This window comes from Watersipora subatra, chromosome 2, assembly GCF_963576615.1.
Source record: "Watersipora subatra chromosome 2, tzWatSuba1.1, whole genome shotgun sequence".
Taxonomy (NCBI): domain Eukaryota; kingdom Metazoa; phylum Bryozoa; class Gymnolaemata; order Cheilostomatida; family Watersiporidae; genus Watersipora; species Watersipora subatra.
In genome coordinates, this window is record NC_088709.1 from 24,071,073 (window position 1) to 24,099,048 (window position 27,976).

General features: G+C 35.8%; 1 protein-coding gene across 2 annotated transcripts in view; it reads right to left on the reverse strand.

Moving 5' to 3' along the window:
* Positions 1-787: 787 nt before the first annotated feature.
* LOC137387315 (aldo-keto reductase family 1 member A1-A-like) overlaps positions 788-27,976 on the reverse strand; it is a 32,917-nt gene continuing 5,728 nt past the window's right edge. The window contains exons 1-9 of one of the 2 annotated variants that reach the window (XM_068073695.1): positions 12,267-12,365; positions 9,970-10,125; positions 7,664-7,780; positions 5,992-6,081; positions 5,274-5,390; positions 4,137-4,243; positions 2,889-3,063; positions 2,111-2,208; positions 788-1,517 (exon numbers count right to left, since the gene is read on the reverse strand). In XM_068073695.1, the coding sequence (XP_067929796.1) occupies positions 1,475-1,517; positions 2,111-2,208; positions 2,889-3,063; positions 4,137-4,243; positions 5,274-5,390; positions 5,992-6,081; positions 7,664-7,780; positions 9,970-10,125; positions 12,267-12,338 (975 nt within the window). In that variant the 5' untranslated portion in view covers positions 12,339-12,365 and the 3' untranslated portion in view covers positions 788-1,474. Of the gene's footprint in view, positions 1,518-2,110; positions 2,209-2,888; positions 3,064-4,136; positions 4,244-5,273; positions 5,391-5,991; positions 6,082-7,663; positions 7,781-9,969; positions 10,126-12,266; positions 15,046-15,643; positions 15,742-16,407; positions 16,583-20,504; positions 20,612-20,879; positions 20,997-24,761; positions 24,852-26,587; positions 26,705-27,976 lie in introns of those variants that run through there. The other variant, XM_068073694.1, reaches the window with a different exon arrangement.

Sequence of the window (27,976 nt, forward strand, 5' to 3'; positions counted from 1 at the left end):
ACATCTGTAGCACTTCCTGTCGTGGTTCTGCCGTTTGTTTTTGAGTTGCCTTCCCTTGTTGGCAAGATTGGCAGAGTCTGGTAATGACAACCTTGAGTTTCCAAATGATTTTTCGTCCTGACGTTATGCTTCATTTAGTATTGCCTGTTGTACATGCCCCATTGAAAGGCCAGTATCCACTCTAGCCTCCAGTGCTGTCACTAGTGTGGAAAAGTTTTCTGGAAGACTTCCCAGTAGAGTCACGATCTGATCTTCTTTAGATATTACAGCATTTACTGCTGCAAGCTTATCAGTTAATTCTTTCATAAACTTTAAATGCTGCTCCACAGAGGAGCGCTCTTTCATTAACGCTCGAAAGTATTGTTTTTTGAGGAATAGCTTGTTTGCTAAAGTATCCCGCACAAAATGTTTTTGTAGGGTGTCCCACACTTCTTTTGGCTTATTACAGGTAGTGATTAAGTATAGCAGATCATCGCTTACCGAGAGCACCATCAGCGACATAGCCTGATTAGTCTTTTTCACAAAGGTTGCTTTGGCTGTTGCTTCTGTCGGTTCTTCAGCAGACCCATCCACTAATTCCCATAGCTCCTTAGCTATCAGCAGGTGTCTTAGTTTAAACTTCCATGTGCTGTAATTGTTCCTTGTCAGCTTGTCCAAACTTAACTTTTCTTCACCAGTCGCCATGCTTGATGCAGTTCAGTAATAAATAGTAAAGTAGTAAATTTAATAAGCCACTATGACTGGGCCCATAACCTGTTGGAAATATCTTCTCAGGTATATGCTGACTAACTGATTTATTTGCAATTCTACCAGAATATATATACACATAGGATGTAAAAACAATAGTTTGACAATAACAGATTAACCTGGGTTCAAGTAAGGTCAAGAAACCACATTGATGACTTGTGGCTCATGTAAACATTGACCTCATCTATGAGTCAGTTAATGTCCATTGAATTACTTCCTGTCCAACACATAATACATATAATGGTACAGAGATACAGCTATACTATTCCTATCCATAGAACCCAAAACAGACAGGGGGCAAACCCCCTATCCTTTCCTCCTGGTTCAGGTCCTATGGATAGGAGTACAGGCTACGCCGCTACAGCTACACTGTAGATTGATCATACTATGCAATAATTGAGCGAACAATTTGAAAGAGTATTTCAAATCATTCTCAAATGATTCAGGATTTGAATTCATTATTGGGCTGATTCGATTTGATTTGCTTTTCTTCGAATCTGCTGACAAGGGTAGGGATTTTATTTGATTTGTAGTTTGCCGGATATAACTCGATTTGATTTGAGTCATAAAAAAGTCATTTGAAAGCGGCTCTGGTAAAAGCAGAACATAGATGTTTCAGTCTAGTCAATTAATAAGTAAATGGTAGTTATGCAGTTTCAAAGGTGCTGACTCTGAAGGCATGGAGTGTTGGCAGACATTAAGATGGCCAGACTTGAGTTACATCCAACTAATCTTTCAGTTCTGGCCATGGAAAGTATGGATGACTCATGCTGAAATCATAAGATAATAAGAATAACTACAAATGAATTTAAAACTTTGTTAATCTTTACTTAATCAGCTAATTCAGTGGCACTGTCGTTGTTAAACTCGAGTATTGACCAATGGACAAATAGATCAATAAATCACAAAGATAATACTGTTTGTAAAACTATGAAAAATTGAAAAACCATTTTAAAACATTTAAAAATATTAAAAAGGTATTAAAACTATTTTGAATATTATTGTGATTCAAGTTTGTTTAGCTTTCGCAGTCTTACAGTTTTCAATGAGTTATGTTTTAGCTAAAATCTGCCTAGCTGTTTTTCACTATTTGTATGCGTGAACCTTGGCTGAGCAGAAAACTCCAACCTTTTCAATTACCATATAAAAACCAGCTCTGTTGAATAAACTAATTTAGCTCATGTTTCAAGAACATACTAAAACAAATGCCTTTGAAGATGACAGCTGTTATAATTAACACTGATTTAGAGGAGACAACTACACACAGTCATATGCTGTCAAAGGAAAAGCAACTTCAAAAACTCTTTGGAGCTTGTCACTGATATTCTGTTGCTTACAATCAGTTTCATAATCAAACCCTTACTTAGGCTTTCCAACGAAACTAAAGGTGAATAGCCTTAGCTCCCGATTCAATCCTTTGATCATCTCCATTTCCTCGTCAGTCAACTCAAAGTCAAAAATCTATAATTAGAAAAATGATGCAATTAGCCTGTCTAGAAAAATCCTTGCTAGTATAACATCAACTAAAATTTACTGACAGTGGTGGCAAAGCTCTCTTAATCAAGTTGCTTCATTCCTAAATCCTTTTCTATTATCAATACATTACAGATGAAAGCTTAAGATGTCTTAAAATAAGGATTGATGCCATATTTTAGACAGAGGAAAATTTGTCAATTGACTACTCAAATACCACCTACATAGCTTTTAAGAAAGGAAATTCTGTTTCGTTCCTTGAAATGCTATGCGTGTTAATACATCAAACTTAAGTTTCTGGTAATAAACCAACTCGATTGTAGCAGTTACATCTTGCGACTTACAAGTTGTTTGCAGGTACAAATTAAGTAATTTGTCACTGAGAGATTATAACTTTTAATATATGTACTAAAATAAAAGCCATTTCCGTCCATAGCCACGCTTCGAGCATTAAAAAAATGTATCACACAGTAATTGAACTCAGATATTCAGCTCCACACACTGACGCAATAACCACCGCACAAATCAGCCACCTAGTCATGTAATGCGCATAATTATGCACATACTTATTACACATGATGATCTCTTTCTGGGCTGCCAGCATGATAGTCTTTAATAATTAATAAAGTTAAAAAAGTTCAAACCATACATTATGTTTTGATATTCACCTCTAGGTTTTGCTTCATTCGACTGGGAGTGACACTCTTGGGTACAACAACAAGATCTCTCTGCACAAGGTTGCGAAGGAGAATCTGTGAAGGTGTTTTGCCATGTTTATCCGCTATTTCTTTAAGCAGGGGCTCATCGAGCAAAGGTTCGACGACTGGACCAAAGTTTACCTCCCTAGAAAAGTGAGAATTTCAACAGGATTTCTATCAGCATAGGTTATGGCAAGAACAGCCAATCAGCTGTAGTCAAAAGCTAGTCTGCCTTTCTTTAACCTAGCGAAAGGAAAACTAGAATCGGTCGAATCTTTGCCATAATATGAGGTATGAAGCTACGATTGGAAGTTGGACAAAAGATTGCACCATTTGAGACTCTAATTTGCAACGTTTGGCCTGATAGATCATCAATGTAACAACTACGCCAATAAACCACCTTGTGACATTACAGAATTGTTGTGTGTATAGTTATTACATCTGATGATCACTAACGGCCCATGGGATTGCCAGAGTACTTACTAGCTTCTACTGTATAAAATGCAAAACAGTAGAAACAGAGGTATGGCATACAAGGTTTACTGTGGCTGAACCCTTTGTCAATGCAAAGTTTACAAAGATCAATAATCATAAAAAAATTTTCATATAAGATGGATCTGTCGACAGCTCACTGTTAAGAGCACATGCACTGCTGGTACCCTCCATCACGATGTTGAAGTAAAACGACTTCCCAATTAGCAACATTCACACAATGTTATATCGAATTATATGAGTGTCATCAGTACTCTGTGATACATATATGGTGTACTTCTATTAGAATCTAGCTGTTAAAAACACATAAACTTCGAGTATCCCTTTATCAAGATAGTAAAAGAGGACAACTTCTCAAGAAAGCACAATCATTACAATGCTGGATCAACCTAACAGATAAGGTCAATGGCATCACCACTACTCTGTTTTACTTGTATGGTGTACCTCTATTAAAAACCAACTGTTAAACACAAATGGACGTTTAGTATTTCCCATCTAGATGTATAGAAGTAGGACAACTTCCCAATTAGCAACATTCACAGAATGCCATATCAAATTAGCATTGATAATGGGAATGCCATCACCACTACTCTGTAATACATGCTGCGTGAAGCTCTACCAAAAGCCAACTTTTACAAACATATGCATTCATAATATCTCTCATCACGATGGTGAAGTAGGACAACTTCTCAAGCAGCACAGACCTTAATACTAAACTCTACTCACGCAGGTTTTCCAGGGGAGCCAATCGGTGCGTATGCAGTTACTGTGATTCCTCTAGTTTGGCAAAACTCGACCAAGTCATACTGAGGCAGCCATGCGTGAACCTCAATCTAGAATAAGTCAGAGTTGATTCGTGTGGTAGGTAGTAAATAGAGCTCAATTTTGACCACTTATGCTAGAACATGGAAAGCATAATCACCCTTTTTGTAGTTCTGTACATAATAAACTATTTAGTTGAAGTGAAATTGTATCATTACTAAGCACCAACATAACAATGATATCATATAGCAAACAACAAATGTGTGACTGATTCTTGTTCATTTTAAAAAGGGGAACAAACCGTGGTAGCAATCACTAAGTCAATCATGGCAAAGTAGCAAGTATAAGCATTGTTGATCATTAAAATACATACTGTAACAGTTGTTTATTTTGTTTTAACCTGCAGTAACTGTGGAGTTCACATTTTGTTTGGTCGGTGCACATATTTTCCAAACTATCTGAAAAAATTTAAACCATCCAAAAATTGGGTTAGGGTATAATAGGCAGTATAACCAGGTCCAGATATAACTAAAGTCAGTCGGAAACCAACATTGAACAAAAATTTATAGTTTGGTTTTTGGTAAATCCTTTTACACTAAATAGTTCATAAAGACAGGGGTGAGCCATCTTGGCACGCACAATTATTTTTTTCAATCAAATCCGTAAACATTATCAGTTTTAAATTTGTCTTTGACCATAAAGTGCCGAGTCAAGGCCAACAAAATAAATGATGAAATGAAGAAAGAGAAAAAGCCTCGGCTTTAAAATCATGTAGCTATACGGGAGGGAGGGTTAGTCACTTCCCTGGCAGGTGTTCGAGTTTGTCAACCATTAACTTGTAATCCTTCAGAAAAACAGAGGTCAAAGTTCGTCAAGCTAGAAGTGCTAACTATTTCTAAACAAGTTATGATTTTTACTAAAACCTACTTTTCTGTAATTCATGAGGCATAAAATGAGCAATGAACATCTGTTTGTTGGAAACCAGCTTCTTTTATAAGATCGATATAAACTATATATAGCTATATAGTTTATATCGATAGTTAGCTATATAGCTAATGTCGGGCATTCAACTAGTCTCTTATAAGAGCTATATAGACAAACCTGATGATTCACTGGCTTTATTCTCGCCTCAGTGTGAAATCTTTCAAGCTGCTCTTTGTTAAAGTTTGAGACTCCGATAGCTTTCACGAGGCCATCATCCACGAGCTTTTCCATTTCCTGTTGACCAGACATATTTTTTTTTCATCTTGAGCAAAATGAGGCAACATTTCTAGAAATGATCAACATCATATACGTACATGTATTTAAACTATTTCATTATATCTACAGATGATAACATAATATATTATGTATTATAACATAGCTGTAATGTATATTACAGATAAGCCTGTAATATATATTACCGACTTATCTGTAATTGTATTATATATTACAGAGAACATAAAAAATATATTCTCGATCGCAAACACAAACTTGGCTTGAGTGATTTGCTTACAGTTTGTGCAAAACAAAACCAGTAACATTTTCACCAAGGTAAACACTTATAAACAAAGCAGACTTTTTAATTGATGATATCTTGTTTTTTATATTAAAGCATTTGTTATAATCAGTTAGTTACCTTTGGAATAAATTAGTCGCAACCAAAAAATGTGTTTTGTAGTTATTTAAGATTAATTTGAAAGATTCTAAGAGATTGAAATGCATGACATGGCCCAAAGTTGGTTCTATGAAATATGAGAGGACCTAAATACAGTTTTGACCTGAGATTGAATTAAATTCATGAGAAAAGCTTAAACCGCATAAGTGGACCGTAACTTACCCTCCAAGTGTCTAGCGGATCAATAAATGTTGTCTTTATTGTGCCATCACTGTATTTTGGCGCTTTATACCCTTGATCCAAATCCTCATTCTGCAGAATATAAAAAACACAAGTTTGGACCTGATAACAACTCCATTATCCATGTGTATGTGACACTACAGTAGTGGCTTCTATAACATAAACCTCCTTTTACATAACTACGTACAAAGGGTATGTATGTATATTATCAATCTATCTCTTAGGCTAATTCTTCATTCTTAGACTGTCCGTTAGTTTTTCGTTTACTTCATCCACCAATCTGCTGCTTAGTTTATCAGGTATTTTGTCTATCTATGTCTCTCAGTCTAAACTAGTATACTTTTGGTGACTTCACGTATAAAGTGCTCAATTTAACAAGGTGCTAGAATAAAATAAGAGTGACTAATATTTAATTACGCTACAACATTGTTCTGTACGGTTTACAACAAAAATAAAGGCACAGCTTTAAATCTTGGCAAACCATCTGAGGTGCTAAGAAGGTTTGATGCTATGGTGCTAAGACGGTTTTAGCACCTGATGAGTGTGGCTTGCTCAGATTTAAAGCAGTGATTTTAATTTTAAGGTAAAATATATGAAACAATGTTGCAGTACAATAAATTTCAGTCACTCTATAACTTTTTTTATGTCTCTATGTTTATATTTTAGCCTAATGACCGGCTTTCATTTTTACCTATCATCAGTTTACCAGCCAGCCTATCTTTCACTGCACCAGTCAGTCATTTTGTATCTCTCACTCGCTCACACTGTATATCTCAAGCTGCATTCTGCTCAAGTTTTTGTACATACATGCGTCTCAGTACATCGACAGCTTTTGTCTTAATTTGTGTTTGACTAAAGCCTGGTTCCCATATCGATTGCGAGACTCTGGCGGTAACTTGCGCAGCAAAACGCTCGCGACACTAGGCTCAGCAACTTCTGTTCACATATAAGCAGCATCGCTAAACATAATCGCATAATCACATAAAATGTTCGCTCGCCATACCGGTTTGATAATGTTGACCTTCACCTGTACAGTGCATTTTGGGAAGGTTTAGCCTGCGGCTCTTCGCGAATTTTGAATAGCGCTAAACTCTTGCGTTGCTGCTAGCAACAACCAGCGGTCCTCGGCGTTACCCAGCGCATATGTTCCCATTTCACCGCTAATAGCCTGCGTTGCTGTCGCCAGTGCTTTGCGACGTATATAGAAACCAGGCTTTACTCTGTCACTGTCTTCCTCAAAACCATATTCATACTATGAGGCAATAGTTCTAGTTTCACAGTAAACAAGTTTTGGCAAAGCATCTGTTTTATCATTTACCCCCATCTTTATCAACCAATCATGACTAATAGCTATTCAAAAGGCTTCAGGCAGCAGTCCAGTTTTATCCCAGCTGTTTATCCAAGAATGACAAACAAATTCTTTTCCTTCCTTCACTTCACTTGTCAAGGTTCCAACAATAACCAATAAAATAAACTACTTGTGAGGTTTAGTTTATGTCATAAAGTTGTGATCTAGGTGATACTACTCTAAATTTGCCAGCTCAAATAAGACTAATGACTAGATGTTGTACAGCTACAATATTTAGCATATTTATTACCATCAACCAGCATAACTTCACTTAAACTGTTATATTTCTACCCTTCAAATACTAACCGAGAATGACACAGGAAAATGAATGAGGTAGAGGTCAATGTAGCTTGTTCTCAGCCTCTTCAAACTTTTCTCAGTTTCTCTGCGAACATTCTCAGGAGCCATGGCCATTGGGATGAGCTAAAACATCCAAACTCAAACACAATATTAGGTTCACAATATCTTTAGTATGACTTGCTCTTTCAGCTTGCAACGAAAATTGTTTATCTTCTACTAAACTTGCTCTTTCATATACTGAAATTAAAATACTTGACCGCTGCACAGTCTTGGCCTATTTTAAAAATTCTCTCTAATGTTAAGGGCAGGTTTTCCAAATACTACATTGACGCCATAAGAAGTGTGATGCAAAGCTTCTTCTGTTATTTCATAAATGCTCTACTGCATTTATGTTGTCACCCAAAAATGCTATTGAGTTTTCTAAACCGGAAAAATTTCAAGCGAGATGAGCAACTTTCTATCTATCATTAAAAAGCTCAGACTAGTTGAAAGAAGAATGTTCTAGAAGAAAGGGCAAATAGCCAAGAACTTTGACTAGCATTAGAATACTAGTCTAGACAAAGGTTTAACCAAGTATGATGAACTATGGCTGGCTAGGAATTCTTGCTCTTTATTGGCTTGTGAAATTAAAAGGAGACGATTTCTAAACTTATATCATGCAGCTAGTAATGGATGGCCTCACTAAAACAACTAAACATCTAATGAATAATTTAATAAACCGTTTGGGCATTGGCTTTTGGCCAAAGAGTAAAGTCCAAAGCCCAATGCCCAACTGTAGGTATGGTAACAAACTAACTAGCAAGTGTAGGTATAGTGACAGACTAACTAACAACTATAGGTATAGTGACAGACTAACTAGCAACTGTAGGTATAGTGACAGACTAACTAGCAACTATAGGTATTGTGAAACACTAACTACCAACTGTAGGTATAGTGACAAACTAACTAGTAACTGTAGGTATAATGACAAACTAACTAGCAACTGTAGGTATAGTGACAGACTAACTAGCAACTATAGGTATAGTGAAACACTAACTAGCAACTGTAGGTATAGTGACAGACTAACTAGCAACTGTAGCTATAATGACAGATTAACAAGCAACTGTAGGTATAGTGACAGACTAACAAGCAACTGTAGGTATAGTGACAGACTAACTAGCAACTGTAGCTATAGTAAGGTGGTAAGTTAAAATTTAGCGGAGCAAACTGAAATAAGAAAAATAAACTTAGTTTTTTGTCTTGTTAAGTAAACAATAATACAATAATTAAATATAAAAACACCTCCATAAACTACAAACAGACACATGTTATTTCCAATGGCTAATGACCATGTGATCCAGAGAAGCAACAAAGGCATGTATTCAATTATCCATACAGAAGCAAATCTCCAAAACAACAGTGCTGTTCTAATGTTATCAATCTCACTGATAAGGACACTCTACAAATTCTAATGCTACCAAACATGTGGGTTCCTTGACATACTAACACTGCAGTAGAATCTTTGAGGTCTGCATTCAGCTCTTACACTGACAGCGTGGTGATGATGCGCTGCTCTAGGAAACATTGCTGAGATTCTCATTAGTTTTTGATGAATATTTTTTTTAACGCACATAAATTCAGCTTCAGCAATAACAGTACCGTCCATTCAAAAAGTGCTTCAAATAATATTTTTGCTAAATTTTCCTTTCCCCAAAATCATCTAAATTGTCTGTCAGAGCCTGAAAAATTTTACTTCCATCGAAAGTGTAGAATAAAAATTAACACTATAGTAAACAATGAATTTATATAGCTTGTGATATAGGTTGAAGATATGCGTTAAGAGCTGTGCTATTTAGTAATTATCAAACTCGAGAAATAAAAACAACGGCTTTCGGTTTTGCACGCATTACGTAACGATGCGACCTACAGGTCTTTAATGGACTAAATAATAAAACAAAGCAATTCAATTATATTATTATTATAAACTATCAAAATTTATGATCACTAAATCTATTAAATCTAAGAGCCTATATAATACATTAATCTTTAATTATTTAAAACAATGTTTCTAATATGATGCTCTATAACTGCTGACTAACAGTGATGCTCTATAACTGCTGACTAACAGTGATGCTCTATAACTGCTGACTAACAGTGATGTTTTAGACACCTTGCAGATTGGGAGACAATTAGTAAATTTTAAACAGGAAAAAGCCAAGGCTACTAGCTAGCGATTGTATATAATTGAAACAATACATGTACATGGCTAGATAAATTTGACCTTTGTAGTTATGACCATCAAACTATCTAGAATATAAGCACGGATATTATACCTTTGTAGTTATAAACATTTCTTCTCTCGTTATTTTACCATCTTTGATTTGCTGCTCCATTACTTCTCCTAACTGGTCCTCATTTTGATAGTTCTGAGCTGTATCTATATGTCTGTATCCGATATCAATAGCTGCCTTCATCGCTTCTCCATTGGACTGCAAACACAGAGTGGTCTTTAGCTGTTACATTTCGACCAACTATTCGATGTCTGCCATCATCACTGTTTTGTTGTAATCGATTTGGAGCGTTATAGTAAAATATTAGCTCGAAAAAAATTGTAATAGATTTTTTTAGAAAGTATTGGAATTTTTTGTTCTTTGCAATGATTCTGGATGTTTGCTATCGGGTAGCCAGGATGTTTCAAGATTAAAATCGACAAAACTTGATTGCTATTAAAACGCTCATATTCAAGCAAAAGTATGACTATGACGTTTATAGTTGCACTTCAGCAAAGAGAATGACAGAATCGAGACGAGTAATGCTGCAACTTGATCACAATAGTCGATATCAGTAACAAGAGAGGCAGGCAGCCACACAACTGGTAACATTATTTCGGTATGTATTTTTCTTCCGAGCGTTTTGACCCTGATCAATCTTTTTGATTTAATTTTTAAACAACCTCGCAGTCAGATAGCAAATGCAAAAATGACCACAAATGATAAAAAACTGATACTTTATGATGAATTCTACTAAAAGTTTTGTAAGTTCATCTTTAATGGTAATGTCTATCCTAACTAGCTCAACAAACTGGCAACAGTGAAAACAGTGGAATCAGAAAGTTGACTTATATTACACAAGCATGTAGCAAAATACTGCTACCACACATAACATGCATTGCTTATTTTTTTCTTGTTAAAGAAATGGTCAAAAGGCAAAGCCATTTTGTAAATAGAAATGAAAACTTATAAATATTCTTTTTTGGCAAGAATTTTCTACAGAAAACTCTATTGAGCAGTTATAAACCTTATCAAAGTAATGAAGCACAATAGTGCAGCAAGCTTTAGTTAAAACCGCTGCCGTTGCAGTGTTGGTAACTTTTCAGAGTATGTGTGGTGGTGGAGCGTCTTTCAATATCTATTAGTATATATAAAAGTTCCAGCGTTGGTCATTTGTCTGTTGGTCTATCGTGTGTTGAGTTACGCATAGCGATAAATTTTTAGAAAGAAAAATAGACTTCACACAGGATTTGAACTCAGAATCTAAGGTCTGCAGACAGGCATGTTACACTAGTAAGCCACACCATCACATTGTTTTACAATGAACTAGTATATCATACTCATTACATCTGCATATCTCTAATGATGATTGGTTAAAATACTCAAGCTTCCTTTAGCAGGGCTAAAGAGCATGATGCAATATTTTTAATACTGCTCGCCTAAGTTATGATAACAAATTTTAAAAACTTACATAAGAGCTTGTTACTCAATTTCATTGGGTAAAGAAACTTAATTAAATATAAATTTTCTATGCCAAAACTTTTTTGATTACTCGTACAATGCCGGGCATTCGTCCAGCCTTTACCATAATACCGAGCGGGACTGACAGCTTATTTGTCTAAAGACAGTCTGAAGGGTTTAAATAAAGCTTTTAATAGGTGTTGAACTCATGGCTTTCGGGTTGGTAGACCAATACTCTACAACAAGCGCCGATAACCTTAGAATAGCTGTGCAGTTAGTTATTACACCTGAAGATCCTTGACAGTGTACCAGACGGCTGGGATACTAGTTCTTACTATAGTAACAGTTATCTCCTTCAAATGGTCTAAAAAAACGGTTGGAGGTTAGGAAAAAAGAAGTACATTGTACTGGATTAGAACTGTCAACATTTAGCTCACTCGACCAACACTGTAACGTATGCACCAGTCAACACCTAGTCACGCTTTGGAATAATCGTACATATAATTAGTACTCCTGACGACTTCTCATTGCGCACTAGACTGTCGGGGTATGGGTTGGTGATGAGTATCCTAATCGCTTATCGCCATCTTGTGTGAGAACTTCCAGAAAGTTTGACAGTGAGAGAATCTTTAAAAATGTCCGCTTTGATCAACCGATCTACTGCAGCACCTCTACCAAAACTCTCCTCAGCCCCACGAAATGGGGGAACGACAAATTACAGCTACCTGTCTGATCTAAAGCTATCAAGCAAATCAGAACATAAACAAACCTGCATTTATATTTGTACATATACGTATTTAAAACTAATTGAGGTATCCTGTAAAGGTAAAACGCTAGAACATGCTGCTGCAGCATTTTAAATACATTATAAGCAAATATGACGATTCCACAAAACTCACTAGCCAGGTCCCAAGTCCAACTGTAGGCATACGCTGCCCTGTAGGAAGTCGAATGCTGCCCGTTGCTGCCATCTTTGCAGAAGCTGCTGTATAGATGTTTGCTAGTTGTGAAAATGTAAGCTAGTGAGCTCCATGCAATCAATTAAAATCCAGGGAACCAAAATTAATAGTTGAAGCATGACAGAATAGATAATACATGTAGTTTGGCATCCTAAGATGATGTGAATGACATGATTGACCTACTCCAAAAAACTTATAGCAATTAGGTAAATGAACATTTTTTGGTATATTGTAACCCTTGCAGGTGGCCACATTATTGCCACCTGAAAATTCCAATGCTGGTTAGAAGTTACAGAAGAGACCAAAGTAGAGAAGTTTGCAACCAACTGGCTAGGTGCAACCAGATCTCCTGTGTTATTGGACCACAGATTACTAGCGAGTATAGTATTTACTTTATTTTTTAAACCCGATCGACTCAGTACTCATCCAAAACAAAGTCATGTGACCTTAAGACAGTAAATAGCAGAAGTGATGTGCATTTTCAGGGTTTATTTCCAACCTGTCTGGCCTTCCTTGCAGACATCTTGGCTGTTAAGATTTAATCTTGCACCCACAGGTGGTCAGAGTTGAAAAGTGAGATGCATGCAGATATGACTTATGAGTGAGTTGTGTGGAACTTCATTACAAAAAAGTGCAAATAAGCTTTCCAATAACTTGGCATGACCTAGTAGAATAAAATTGTGCTACATTCCTTGCTAAAATATAGATGGTATTTGCAATGCTTATCGTAGAGAAACTATTACCTACTTGTATTTTGAGTGCTTCAAGTACATTCTAGGTATACATAACTTACCTGCATATTTACCTTTCTATTGTCTAATTTTTATTCCACCTCACCTTACTCTATGCTTTGGCATAACTATTCTGCCTAGCTGAATATCTAATTTATATATACTCACCAAATGTAATTACATGTATGTTCTAGATATATTACACAGTCGCAAGAGCATACAACTCTAAGTTACTTTTCAAAAAGTTGCAAAACTACATTATGTAGGGTTAAAGTTAGCCATTTCTCAAACTTCATTCATATTTTGTTGCCAGCTTTACTACAAAAAATTACCTTTATATCCATGCATAAAAGATTCGTGTATGCAAGAGTGTAACACCCTTGCAGTGCCAGAAAAGTTGAACTCAAATTTTAATTGTTATATTTTAATTGGGTCTCATTAAAATATGCATATGCAGTTGATCATATAATAATGTATATTATATATATTCTCAGATTAGATTCCTGACAATCACTTTCTGTGCTGTCTTAACTAGAATTTATGAAGAACTTGGGTGTTTGGTTTGAGATACTTCCAGTACTGGAAAAAGCAAATGCTACTAAACTTTGGAGATTGAATGAATACATAGTGTCCGAGGATTTCAACATTTTGCTCATATACCTAATTTTACAGTATTCAGTGAATATTTCATCGTGCTCCATATACTCGGTGAACACATATTGTTTGTCTTGAGTCTATGCTATCTGTTCTACGCGCTTATAACGCTCAAATAATCTTCTACCAGGTCCTTCCAAATGATCCGAAAGCTCGACAAATCTTTGTCAACCCAGAAGGACTCAAAAACATACAAGAAATAAAACCGCAGCCAGGTTCCGCTCTCGCTGAGTATATCAATACTATCAACAACTGCTATCCAGAGGAGATTGTTAAATACTACTCCCCAGGCTACTCCGATGCTTTGTTAGAGAGGGTCGAGACGTACGCACCCGTCTCGTAAAAAATTCTTATTTCATCAACTCTACTACATTTATTTTATAACAAAATGACTTTATTAAAATAGTGACTCCATTACTGGTGGTTTCTGATTGATATGCTACTCAATATATCTGTATATATGCAACAATTCAATTTATGATTTGATCTGTCGATGCCAAACCTAAGGGCTTGTTAGTTGCTTCATTTTAAGATCCTTGTTCTTTACAGAGTGATTTTCATAGCATGTGTGGACCAAGTACAAAAATGAGAGGACAACTCCTAAATATATTACAGCTTTAGTTGGTAAAGTAAGCGTGTTGACATTCCAGGGTTGAAGTTCCAAGGTAATCTATATATATATATTTCTGTGTTTGTCTGCCTGTCGTTAATTCAGTTTTTATGATAAAGTTTTAAATACTAAAAATTCACCTCACAGAGGATTTGAACTCGGAACCTCCAGGTCAGCAGACCAGGGAGCTAATCCACTACGTCGTTTTTGCCATACTATGACATTATAGAGTACATAGGTATGCATCGCTTGCAAATGTCATTACGTTTGTCAAGGTGGCTTCCCGGCTAATATTATAATAATGATTTAGACTACTAGCTTACTAGGTAATTATTTTATCATCTGTGCAATGCTGAGCATTCAGCTAGTACACTGGTAGTTTTGTTTGGAAGCATGAATAAGCTAGCCTGTGACCCTGAATTTATAATATATTAAGTATGCATACTTGCAGCCAAATGTCATGTAACCACAAGCTATACAATTTTCAATGACTTGTGTTATGTTATGGAATGCCTATAAATGTAGATATCTGTTAACATAATAATAGGTAAAAACAGAATATAGCTGTTTCAGTCTAGTCAATTAATAAGTAAATGATAGTTATCCAGTTTCAAAGGTGGTGACTCTGTAGGCATGGAGTGTTAGCAGACATTCAGATGGCCAGACTTGAGTTACATCCAACTAATCTTTTAGTTCTGGCCATGGAAAGTATGGATGACTCATGCTAAAATCATAAGAGAGCAAGAATAACAACAAATGAATTTAAAACATTGTTAACCTTTACACAAGCAGCTAATTCAGTAGCACTATTGCCGTTAAACTCGAGTGTTGACATATGGATATATAGATAAATAAATTATAAAGGCTGATGATACTGTTTATAAAACTATGAAAAATTGCATTTTAAAAGCTATTTTAAAACATTTAAAAATATTAAAAAAGTATCAAAACTGTTTAAAGTATTATTGTGATTCAAGTCTGTTTAGTTTTCTCAGCCTTACAGTTTCCAACGAGTTGCGTTTTAGCTAAAATCTGCTGTTTTTCACTACAAGTATTTGTATGAGTGAACTTTGGCTTAGCAGAAAACTCTAACCTTCTCAATTATCATATGAAAACCAGGTCTGTGAATAAACCAACTTTGCTCATGTTTCAAGACTGAAAGAAATGCCTATGAAGATGGCAGCTGTTATAAGTAATACTGGTTAAAATGAGACGACTATATGTAGTCATATGCTGTCAAAGGAAAAGCAACTTCAAAAACTCTTTGGAGTTTGTCACTGATAATATGTTGCTTACAATCTGTTTTATAACCAAACCCTTACTTGGGCTTTCCAACGAAATTAAAGGTGAATAGCCTTAGCTCTCGATTCAAGCCTTTGATCATCTCCATTTCCTCATCACTCAGCTCAAAGTCAAAAATCTATAATTGAAAAAAGTAGGCAATTAGTCTGTCTAGAAAAATCCTTGCTCATATAACATAAACCAAAATTTACTGACAGTAGCAGAAAAGCTCTCCTAATCAAGTTGCTTCATTCCTAAATGTTTTTCTTTTATCAATACATTACAGATGAACGATTAAGATGTCTTAAAATAAGGATTGATGCCATATCTTAAATAGAGGAAAAGTGGTCAAATGGTTACTCGAATACCACCTACATAATTTAAATAAAGGAAATTCTGTTTTGCTCCTTGCTTCTGGTCGTTTCTAATAATAAAACAATTTGACTGTAGCAGTTACATCTTGTGACTTACAATTGTTTGCAGATACAAAGTTGGTTATCTGTAACTGAGAGGTTATAACTTTTTAATATATTTAATAAAATAAAAGCCATTTCCGTCCATGAGCATCCATGAGTGCGTTCCGCTTCGAGCATTAAAAATGTGTCACACAGTAATTAAACTCAGATATTCAGCTCTGAACTCCGACACAATAACCACCACACCAATCAGCTACCTTGTCATGTAAGGCGCATAATTACGCACATACTTATTACACATGATGATCTCTCTAGGCCGCCAGCATGACAGTCTTTAATAGTTAATAAAGTTAAAAAGTTCAAGCCATAAATTATGTTTCGATATTCACCTCTAGGTTTTGCTTCATTCGACTGGGAGTGACACTCTTGGGTACAACAACAAGATTCCTCTGCACAAGGTTGCGAAGGAGAATCTGTGAAGGTGTTTTGCCATGTTTGTCCGCTATTTCTTTAAGCAGAGGCTCATCGAGTAAAGGTTCAACGATTGGACCAAAGTTTACCTCCCTAGAAACGTGAGAACTTCAACAGGATTTCTATCAGCATAGGTTATGGTAGGAACAGCCAATCAGCTGTAGACAAGTGATTAAAAAAGCTAGTCTGCCTTTTTTTAACTTAGCAAATGGAAAACTAGAATCGCTAGAATCTTTGCCATAATAAGAGGTATGAAGCCACGATTAAAAGTTGGAAAAAAGATTGCACCATATAAGATTCAAACTTGAAACTTTTGGCCTGGCAGATAAACGTTGTAACAACTATGCCAAGAAACCACCTTCTAAAATTACAGAATAATTGTGTGTATAGTTATTACACCTGATGATCGCTTACGGGGCACTAGACTGCCAGAGTATTAGCTCTATAAAATGCAAAACAGTAAAAACAGAAGTATGGCATACAAGTCTATCGTTTACTGCGGTTAGACTCTTCATCAATTCAAAGCTTAAAAAGATCAATAAACATCAAAACTTTTTCATATAGGATGAATCTGTCGACAGCTCAATGTTAAGAGCACACGCACTGCTGGTGCCCACTATCTAGATGTTTAAGTAGGACAACTCCCCAATTAGCAACACTCACACAATGCTATATCGAATTCCAGGAGTTTTATCATTACCCTGTGATATATATATAACTAGCTGCATTACCCGTGTTCGGGAACAGATTTACGTAAAGCAAGTTTTATTGGTAGTTGTCTTTCATACTGTAAAACAACTCCAAATATACAGTCTACCGAAATTGTCCTGATCAAAGAATGCATGCACATATACATGTCAATGTTGGGGAGAACAATGGAAATCTGCAATTTGTCTTACAGCTAGATGCGTGTAAAATCTAGTAAATATTCTAGATTCATGTGTCTAGATTCATGCATCCGTTCATACCCGTCTATATTTGCAGTTGACGATCGCGCACTTTTGCCGCTGAGCCCCGCCTCGGCTGACCAGTCTTCACACACCTCGCAGTAGACAATTGCGTTCTTGCACTCACCTCGCAATCAATCGCTTCGCACTCACAATCAATCGCCTTGCAATCAATCGGCCCGCCTCGCAATCAATCGCCTTGCACTCGCCTTGCAATCACCTCGCCTCGCAATCAATCGCCTTGCAATCAATCACCTCGCACTTGCAATCAATCACCTTGCACTCGCCTTGCAATTAATCACCTTGCACTCGCAACCAACTGTCTCGTAATCAATCGCCTAGCACTCAATCGCCTCGCATTCACCAACTTATTCATCCGGAAAGCCGCGCCTGTAGACTCTTGCTGCAGTCGAGGCGAAAAAGGTAACCCGCGCATCCCCGAGTGACGCCACGGTCCCAAGCCTAGCTGTGCTACCCGGCGTTGCCCGGGTAGTAAAAAAAGTCTTTGCACAAAAAATTGATTTGTATTTAACATAATTTTTTATAACAACATTTGCCATTCTAACTTTCAAACTACATATCATGAAAGAAGAGTTTTGTGTAGTTGAAATAAATTAAGAGAGAAAATAAAACAACTGTAAAGGTTTTTAAACTTTTTCACACAACTACAACTTTCAAACTTCATATCATGAGGAAAAGGTTTTGTGCAGGACAACTGATTTAAAAATAAATAAAACAACTAAAGGTTTTCAAACCAATGTAAATTTAAAATTTCATAACTTTCAGCGACCTATATCTTTTGATAACGTATAGTGGAACCTCAGTTCTCGAACATAATCAGTTCTAGAACTTCGAGATCTGAAACAATTTTTCCCATTAAAATAAAATAATGTAAATTTTAATTCGCTTCAAGGCGAGAAAACAACCTCGGTAAAGTATTTTTTCAACATTTTACACCATAAGCTGTACTTGTACCCGGGTAATAAAAAAGTCTTTGCACAGAAAATCTATTTGTATTTTTAACATATATAACAACATTTGCCATTCTAACATTCAAACTACATAGGTAACATGAGAAAACATGATAGGTAACTAACCTATCATGAGAAAAGTGTTTTGTGTAGTTGAAATAATTTGAGAAAATAAAAACAACCGTAAAGTTTTATCAAACTTTGTCAAACAACTGTAACTTTCAAACTCCATATCATGAGGAAAAGGTTTTCTGCAAGTCTAATAAATTAAAAAAATGAAACAATTGTAAAGGGATTAGATGTAAATTTAAAATAATTAGCAAGTTAAATAGCTAAATTAAGTTGGTTTTGCAACAATTACAATAAAAAATAATACGGTAATGATACGATTAATACAAACTGAGAAAACAAAATAAAAATCATGAATATGTTGAATTAATAGTAGCAATTCTTGCATAAAAGTGTGTGGGTATAAAAAGGTTACTGTCCCTTCAGAAACTATCCATCAATTCTTTGAATACGACGATACTAAAAAATATGACAGAATATCATAGTATTTTGTAGTTGAAATTTTATTAAAACAATGTCTGCCAAAAATGGTTGAATAAAAGAATAATATTAATAATGAATTGGAAACTAATCAAGTAATAATAACAGTGATAGGAAAATGAATAATGTTTAAACTTCAAACACGATACTCAATTTATGTTTAAAAAAATGCAAGTTGAAATAATAACAACGATGAAACAAACTTTAAAAAACTTATATTATAAACTTCAAAAGTCATAAGAAGTTTATAAATGTAATAAGAGAATTTAAATATCTACTATATGTAAATGTATGTAAATATAAGATAGTGGAGAATAACTGATACTTGCAATCTTACACGATAAATCTTACAGCAATCTTACAAATGTTTGTTGTAAAATCTGAAAATAATTACGAAAAACTAACTGGTTAGATTTAACAGGAAAGGTGTGTAAGCTAATACATCTAGCTGTACAACCCAGCATTGCCCGGGTAATAAAAAAAACACTGAACAGAAAATTGATTTGTATTTAACATATAACAACATTTGCCATTTTACCTAAAACAACTGTGAAGGGTTTCAAATTTACTTTGTCAAACTACTTTTAAACTTCATATCATGACAAAAAAAGGTTTCGTGCAGGTCAAATAATCTTTAAAAATAAAACAACTATAAAGGGTTTAGATGTAACAGTGAAATAATTAGCAAGTAATAGCTAAATCGAGTCTGTTTTGCTACGATTACAATATGAGATGATTCGGTAATGATACAATTAATACAAACTGAGAAAACAAAATAACATTCGTGAATATGTTGAATTAATAATAACAATTCTTGCATAAAAGTGTGTGTATAAAAAAGTTACTGTTCCACCAACAGCTATCCACCAAAACTCTGAATACGACGATACTGCTACAACGATATGTTATGTAAAAGTAAATTATTGTAATGTCTTTGTCTGATCGAAGGTGAGAGAATATAGATGTTACTCCTACTCGAGATAATACAATTGTCCGCGGGAAAAGTAGTGACCTTAACAGCAATTTAGCAATTGAACCTTAAGAAAAGCCAGAAATAGAGGTTCACAAAAATGGCATCGTGTTTCATAGAATTAATAAAATTTAGTCGCCAAATTCTAATATCGAGAGAGTCTATTGTCGATATCGTTTTGCCGAAAACAAATTAGCCCTAATACGTCGAGGACAAAAAAGCATCGCGTGTCATGTAGCTAAAAGAAAGCCGTAGAGTTGTAATTATTACGTCATTTTGGGGTGAAAACGGCAAACGATAAATAGGTTATGAGGCGCAATAACCGGAGATTCTCGTTAATGCGCCCTAGATACTTAGTAGCGGCTAATAGTCCGAAAAGTACGGTACTCTATAAAGCGGACAGACAGATACACAGATAGATAGACAGACAACGATTGCCGTTTATATAGTAGATTATGGTGTACTTCTATTAGAATCTAACTGTTAAAACACATAGACTTAGAGTATCTCTTTATCAAGATGGTGAAGTAGGACAACTTCTCAAGTAGGTAACGACCTAATTACTAAACTCTACTCACTCAGGTTTTCCAGGAGAACCAATCGGTGCGTATGCAGTTACCGTGATTCCTCTGGTTTGGCAAAACTCGACCAAGTCATACTGAGGCAGCCATGCGTGAACCTCAATCTAGAATAGGTCAGAGTTGATTGGTGTGATAGATATCAAATAAAGCTCAATTCTGACCACTTATGCTGGAACATGGAAAGCATAATCACCCTTTTTATAGTTTTGTACATACAAATTATAAGTGATAATTCTTACTAAAATCCACTTTTCTGTAATCCATGGGACATAAAATGAGCAATGGATATATGTTTGTGTGAAATCAGCATCTTTTATAAGAGCTATATAAACTATATATAGCTAGTCTCTTATGAAAGCTGTATAGACAAACCTGATGATTCGCTGGCTTTATTCTCGCCTCAGTGTAAAACCTTAAAAGCTGTTCTTTGTTAAAGTTTGAAACTCCGATAGCTTTTACAAGGCCATCATCCACGAGCTTTTCCATTTCCTGTTGAGCAGACATGTTTTGTTTTCATTTTGAGCAAAATGAGGAAGTATTTCCAGAAACGATCAACATCATATATTTAATCTATTTCATACAATCTACAGATAATAATATAATATATTATAATATAGCTGTAATATATATTACAGATAAGCCTTCATCGAAAACACAAACTTGGCTTGAGTGGTCTGCTTACAGTTTGTGCAAAACAAAAACAGTAGGGCCTAAAACTTTCACAATGATAAATACTTATATACAATGCTGAATATTTAATTAATGATTTCTTGTTTATTATATTAAATCATTTGTTATAATCAATTACCTTTGGAATAAATTAGTAGCAACCAAAATATGTGTTTTTGATTGATTCTAGGGTATTTGAAAGATTCTAGGGGATGGAAATCATAGATATATAAACCTAGATTGGCCAACAGGAAAAAAGCCTGTCAGACTTAAATAGCATGACGTAACATCATTGTATTGTACTTCATGTTTGACTGCACTGTTGTTAACAATGGAGCAAATCAGGAGAAGCTGACAAAATCACATTTATTTTCACATGAAAACCTTCTTGTATACATAATCCAGTAAACTAAAGCAATTCTATGATAATATCTGATAACCACCATAGATTAAACGTATAAAAGCTATGAAATGTTACACACAAATCATGAGCCATCAGGGCTTTAGTTGCCCCCTTCTCCTTTCCCCATTCTCTCTTTTCCCCTTCTCCAAAGAGGAAGGGACAAGGGAAAAAGAGAGAAGGGGGAAAGGAGAAGGGGGCAAATAGCCCACCCGAAGAGCCAGACCCTGGCTAGGTGAAAGACTAATATAATGTTGAACTAAACATGACTAAATATGATGAGCCTGTGAAGTTTTGATCTGATCAGGGAAATGGAATCAAAGGCTTTCTTAGCTAGAGCTGGAACGAGACCAAGGAATGCAGGGTCGGATCAGACTCAGGGTCAGCAATGAAGGCCAAGATCGGGTCGGACCGGGCCAGCAAGCGCGATTTTTTATTCATTCAAGGTTAAGAGATAGTTCTATTACAGCCTAATGTTGTGACATCAATAAACTAAGATAAAAGAAATCATTATCACACCGATCATTATATTTTGTGGCTTGGTTTATAGATGCAATTTATAATTTATGGCTAGACATTGGTAGATCAATGCTATTCAATGGGTGATAGATTAATGGCATGATTTAGCTACTGTTTTTATTACAGATTTTATTTCAACTGCTAATATAATCAACAAGAAAAGATTAGTTAAGAAATACTTGACAGAGATAGAAATAGATAACTCAGCATAGTGGAAAGCAAAAATCCATCACTTCCCTAAACTTCTGGTATTAGTGAAAGAAGCTAAAAATAAATAAATTTGCTGGATTGAAGGTTCTTAGACGAGCTATTAAGTTCCTCAGGAAGCACTTGTTGTAAATGCCTCAATAGTATTGAGGTGGACCTTGCTTTGTAGCTTAAAGGTTGACTTGCAACAGAATTCACATTACAGCTATTTGGTATCAAAAAATTCACCAAGTCTTACTCTGTTGTGTTGTAAGTGCCAAATACGTAGAAATGTGATTACAAGCTCTTAAAAAGCTCAAAAATGAAAAGCCGCCGTAGATTGGAATCTCTTTATTTCTCTGACGTAGTCATTACAGTTTGGTTATTGTCTTGTCACGTGATGTTCTCACGTGAATTGAAAAGCCAATAAAAAGGTCAATATAAAACTTATCGTAGCATTAGTTCATGACAAACACTTCGAGTTTTACTGAATACCCCGTATCAAATATAGATGCTCGCTACTTTACAGTTTTGTTTCGGCATTATTCAATCGTCAAGTCGTAATCTGATCACGTGACCCAATACTTCGCAAATAATTTTTGCAGCATTTTTCGATTATCACAGGTGACCAACAGGCTCGTCATGATTATTAGACAATGATATGTACTCCTTCGAGCTAAGGTTAAAAGGTTTAACGATTTTTTACGGTAAGTTATAAGATATCAGTGCTAAAAGTGACAGCATTACAATGACGATAAAACAGATGCTTAAGAACAACAGACATAGTTTTGTTGAATGCGTGAAGTATATTTGTGAAAATATTTCGACGAATGAGGTTGCATGAAAGTGTAAACAGAAACCATCCTGTAACAACTACGTCCTATTAGAACCGTTTTGGAAAGCGAATACAAACTACGGTGATCTTGTGTGGCTGCGATTTTCCTGATCTTTTTTAGCTTTTAAAAGCTTGTAATCACATTCCCATATATTTCACACCTTCAACACAACAGAGTAAGACATGGTGAATCTTATGATACCAAATAACTGTAATGTGAATTCTGTTGCAAGTCAACCTATAACTTGCTTTTGCATATTGTATAAATATAACTTGGTATTTTCCTTTGGTGACTGGCTTCTTCATGAACTCCCAGACCACCGACATGTTGATTATTTGTTGCCGAAAAGCGTTATGAAACCTATAGTCCAAAGACTATTGTCGCAGATGTAAAAATATAATCTTGACTCACCTTGTTTTATTTCACCTGGTCCTTCCGTGCTAGGACTATATGCGACTCCATTTCAATCGCACTTAAAAAGCGATATACAACCGCTGTTGTTTAGCCATAAACCTACCCGTGTCTTTGTATAGGAAGACCCGAGGGTCGGGTAGCCTGACCTGGGCACCTCTGACCCGGTAGGTCAAGACCAAACAAGCTACCCATGCCAGCTCTATTCTTAGCTTCACAATGCGCCCTAATCGAAATATATCTCTTTGCTATCTCACGAGCTAGTCTACTAGCTTGATGATTACACTTGAACAATAGCATGATGTTGAACCTCAGCAACTTCTCCATGGTGGCAATTAGTGCCAGCCTGGGAAAGTTTTTCACCAATCCAGCACTACTAAGCAACACTCTCGCTTTCTCACTGTGGTTGCAAACCTCAATCACCACAGGCGAAGACAAAGTCAAGCCACCACGATTCTTAATTGTGATTAGGGAATTCCTTGCTTGGTTTACATCATAGTTGGTAACATCCACGATGCAAGTGATACAATCATTACACTTCGGCTTTGGTGACCTAGCCAGCTACATAGCCAGCTGTAAAATAATAATTCTGTCTCATTTTTGACTTAAGACATACTTGCATACTCATCATATTTATTCATGTTTAGTTCAGCAATATCTTAGTCTATTTACCTAGCCAGGGTCTGGCTCTTTGAGTGGGTGGGCTATTTGCCCTCCCTGTCCTTTTCCCCTTCTCTCTTTTCCCCTTCTCACTTCTTCTTTGGGGAAAGGGAGAAGAAAGAATGGGGATAGGAGAGGGTGGCAAATAAAGCCCTGATGGCTCATGACTTGTGTGCAACAATTCATAGCGTTTATAGTTTTAATCTATGGTGGTTATCAGATACTATCACAGAATTCCTTCAGTTTACTGGATTATGTATCCAAGATGGTTTTTATGTGAAAATAATTGTAACTTTGTCAGCTTCTCCTAATTAGCTCCATTGTTAACAACAATGCAGTCAAGCATGAGGTACAATACAATGACGTTACGTCATGCTATTTAAGTCTGACAAGGAAACCGATGGGAATAGCTATTATTGGCCAATCTAGGTTTATATATATCTAAGATGGAAATGCATTTCAAGGCCCAAAGTTGGCTCTATGAAATATGAGAGGACCTAAATACAGTTTTAACCAGGGATTGAATTAAGTTCATGAGAAAAGGCTATACTACATAAGTGGATGGTAACTTACCCTCCAAGTGTCTAATGGATCAATAAATGTTGTCTTTATTGTGCCATCACTGTATTTTGGCATTTTATACCCTTGATCCAACTCCTCATTCTGCAGAAAATGAAAAACACAAGTTTGGACCTGATAACAACTCCGTTATCTATGTGTATGTGACACTACAGTAGTGGCTTCTATAACATAAACCTCTTTTCACATAACTACGTAAATAGGGTATGTATGTATATTAGGCAATTTATATGTATTTTGCTGTTTGTATAACATAAAATCCTTATAAAGTAAACGAACTTGGAACGGTCCGTTTAGGTTTTAGAAGCGTGTATTGTATTATCATCAATCCATCGATCTATCTCTTAGGCTCATTATCCGTTCTTAAATATCAGTTAGTTTTTCGTTTACTGCAACCGCCAATCTGTTGTTGAGCTTATCAGGGGTTTTGTCTATACATGTTTCTCAGTCTAAAACTAGTTTACTTGAGGTGACTTCACGTATTAAGTGCTCAACTTAAAATGGAACTAGGACAAAACAAGGTACAAAGTGACTAAAATTTAAATACACTACAACGTTGTTCTGTACGGTTTACAACAAATTTAAAGGCACAGCTTTAAATCTTGACAAACCATCTAAAGTGCTAAGAACGTTTGATGCTATGTTGCTAAGACGGTTTTAGCACCTGTCGAGTGTGGTTTACTCAGATTTAAAGCTGTGCTTTTAATTTTAATGTAATTTATATGAAACAATGTTGTAGTACAATAAATTTCAGTCACTCTATAACTTGTTTTATGTCCCTAAGTTTATATTTCAGCTTAATGACCAGCTTTTATTTTTACCTATACTTTCAGTTTACCAGCCAGCCTATCTTTCACTGTACCACTCAGTCATTTTGTATCTCTCACTTGCTCACACTGTAACAATATCTCAATATCTCAATATTCAAGCTGCATTCTGCTCATATTCTCGTACATACATGCGTCTCAGTGCATTGACAGCTTTTGTCTTAATTTGTGTTTGACCAAAGCTTGGTTCCCATATCGATTGCGAGACTGTGGCAGTAACTTGCGCAGCAAAACGCTCGAGATGCTAGGCTCGCGACGCTAGGCTCGGCAACTTCTGTTCACATATAAGCTGCATCACTAAACATAATCGCATAATCACATAAAAAGTTCGCTCGCCATACCGATTTGATAATGCTGACTTACACCTGTACAGTGAATTTTGGGAAGGTTTTGCCTGCGGCTCTTCACGAAATTTGAACAGCGCTAAACTCTTACATTGCCGTCGGCAACTACCAGCAGTCCTCGTCGGTACGCGGCATGTATGTTCCCATTTCACCGCTAATAGCCTGCGGTGCTGTCGCCGGTGCTTTGCGACATATATAGGAACCAGGCTTTACTCTGTCACTCATTTCCTCAAAACCATATTCATACTATGAGGCAATAGTTCTAGTTTGGCAGTAAGCAAGTTTTGGCAAAGCATCTGTTTTATTATTTACCCCTATCTTTATCAATCAATCATGACTAATAGCTATTCAAAAGGCTTCAGGCAGCAGTCCAGTTTTATCTCAGCTGTTTAGCCAAGAATCACAGACAAATTCTTTTCCTTTCTTCAATTCACTTGTCAAGGTTACAACAATGATCCAACGATTCAACTACTTTTGAGCTTTAGTTTACGTCACGAAGTTGTTACCTAGGTGATATTACTCTAAACTTGCCAGTTCAAATAAAATTAATGATTAGATGTTGTACAGCCACAATCTTTAGCATATTTATTGCCACTAACCGGGTATAACTTCATTTAAATTGTTATATTTCTATTCTTCAAATACTAACCGAGAATGACACAGGAAAATGAATGAGGTAGAGGTCAATGTAGCTTGTTCTCAGCCTCTTCAAACTTTTCTCAGTTTCTCTGCAAACATCCTGCGGAGCCATGGCCATTGGGATGAGCTAAAACATCCAAACTCAAACACAATACTATGTGTAAAATATCTTTAGTATGACTAGCTCTTTCAGCTTGCAACTTAAATTGTTTACCTTTGTATCAAACCTGTTCTTTCATATACTAAAATTAAAGTACTTTACCGCTGCACAGCCTTGGCCTATTTTAAAAATTCTCTCTAATGTTAAGGGCAGGTTTTCCAAATACTACATTGACGCCATAAGAAGTGTGATGCAAAGCTTCTTCTGTTATTTCATGAATGCTCTACTGCATTTATGTTGTCACCCAAAAATGCTATTGAGTTTTCTACAACGGAAAAATTGCAAGCAAGCTGAGCAACTTTCTAACTATAATTATAAAGATTGGACTAGTTGGGAGAAAAATGTTCTAGAAAGGGCAAATAGTCCAGAACTTTGACTAGCATTAGAATACTAGTCTAGACAGAGGTTTAATTAAGTATGATGAACTATGGCTGGCTAGGAATTCTTACTCTTTATTGGCGTGTGAAATTAAAAAGGATATGATTTCCAATTTTATATTATGCAGCTAGTAATAGATGGTCTTACTAAAATTACTAAACATCTAACGAATAATTTAATGAGCAGTTTTGGCATTGGCTTTTGGCCAGAGACTAAGGTCCAAAGCCCAACGCCCAACTGAAGGTATGATAACAGACTAACTAGCAAGTGTAGGTATAGTGACAGACTAATTAGCAACTGTATGTATAGTGACAGACTAACTAGCAACTGTAGGTATAGCTACAGACTAACTAACAACAATAGTTATAGTGACAGACTAACTAGCAACTGTAGGTATAGTGACAGAATAATTAGCGACTATAGGTATAGTGAAAGACTAACTAGCAACTGTAGGTATAGTGACAGACTAACTAACAGCTGTAGGTATAGTGACAGACTAATTAGCAACTGTATGTATAGTGACAGACTAACTAGCAACTATAGGTATAGCTACAGACTAACTAGCAACTGTAAGCGTAGTAAGGTAGTAAGTTAAAGCTTAGCAGAGGAAACCGAAAGAAGAAAGTATAAACCTAGTTTTTGTCTGGCTAAGTAAGCAATAATACAATAAACTAGAAATTTCCCTGTCATACAGTTTACGGCCAAAGTGATATTGGAAAAAAAGGGTTACTGATGGTTGAGAAATGCAATATTAGCAGTCAAATGGCACTGCAGTGTAATAGGATAACTCCAATGGTAGCTGTAATGTACTGGGTGTTACTATGTACCACAAACAGCAATAATGAAAGGTTATATGTTTAT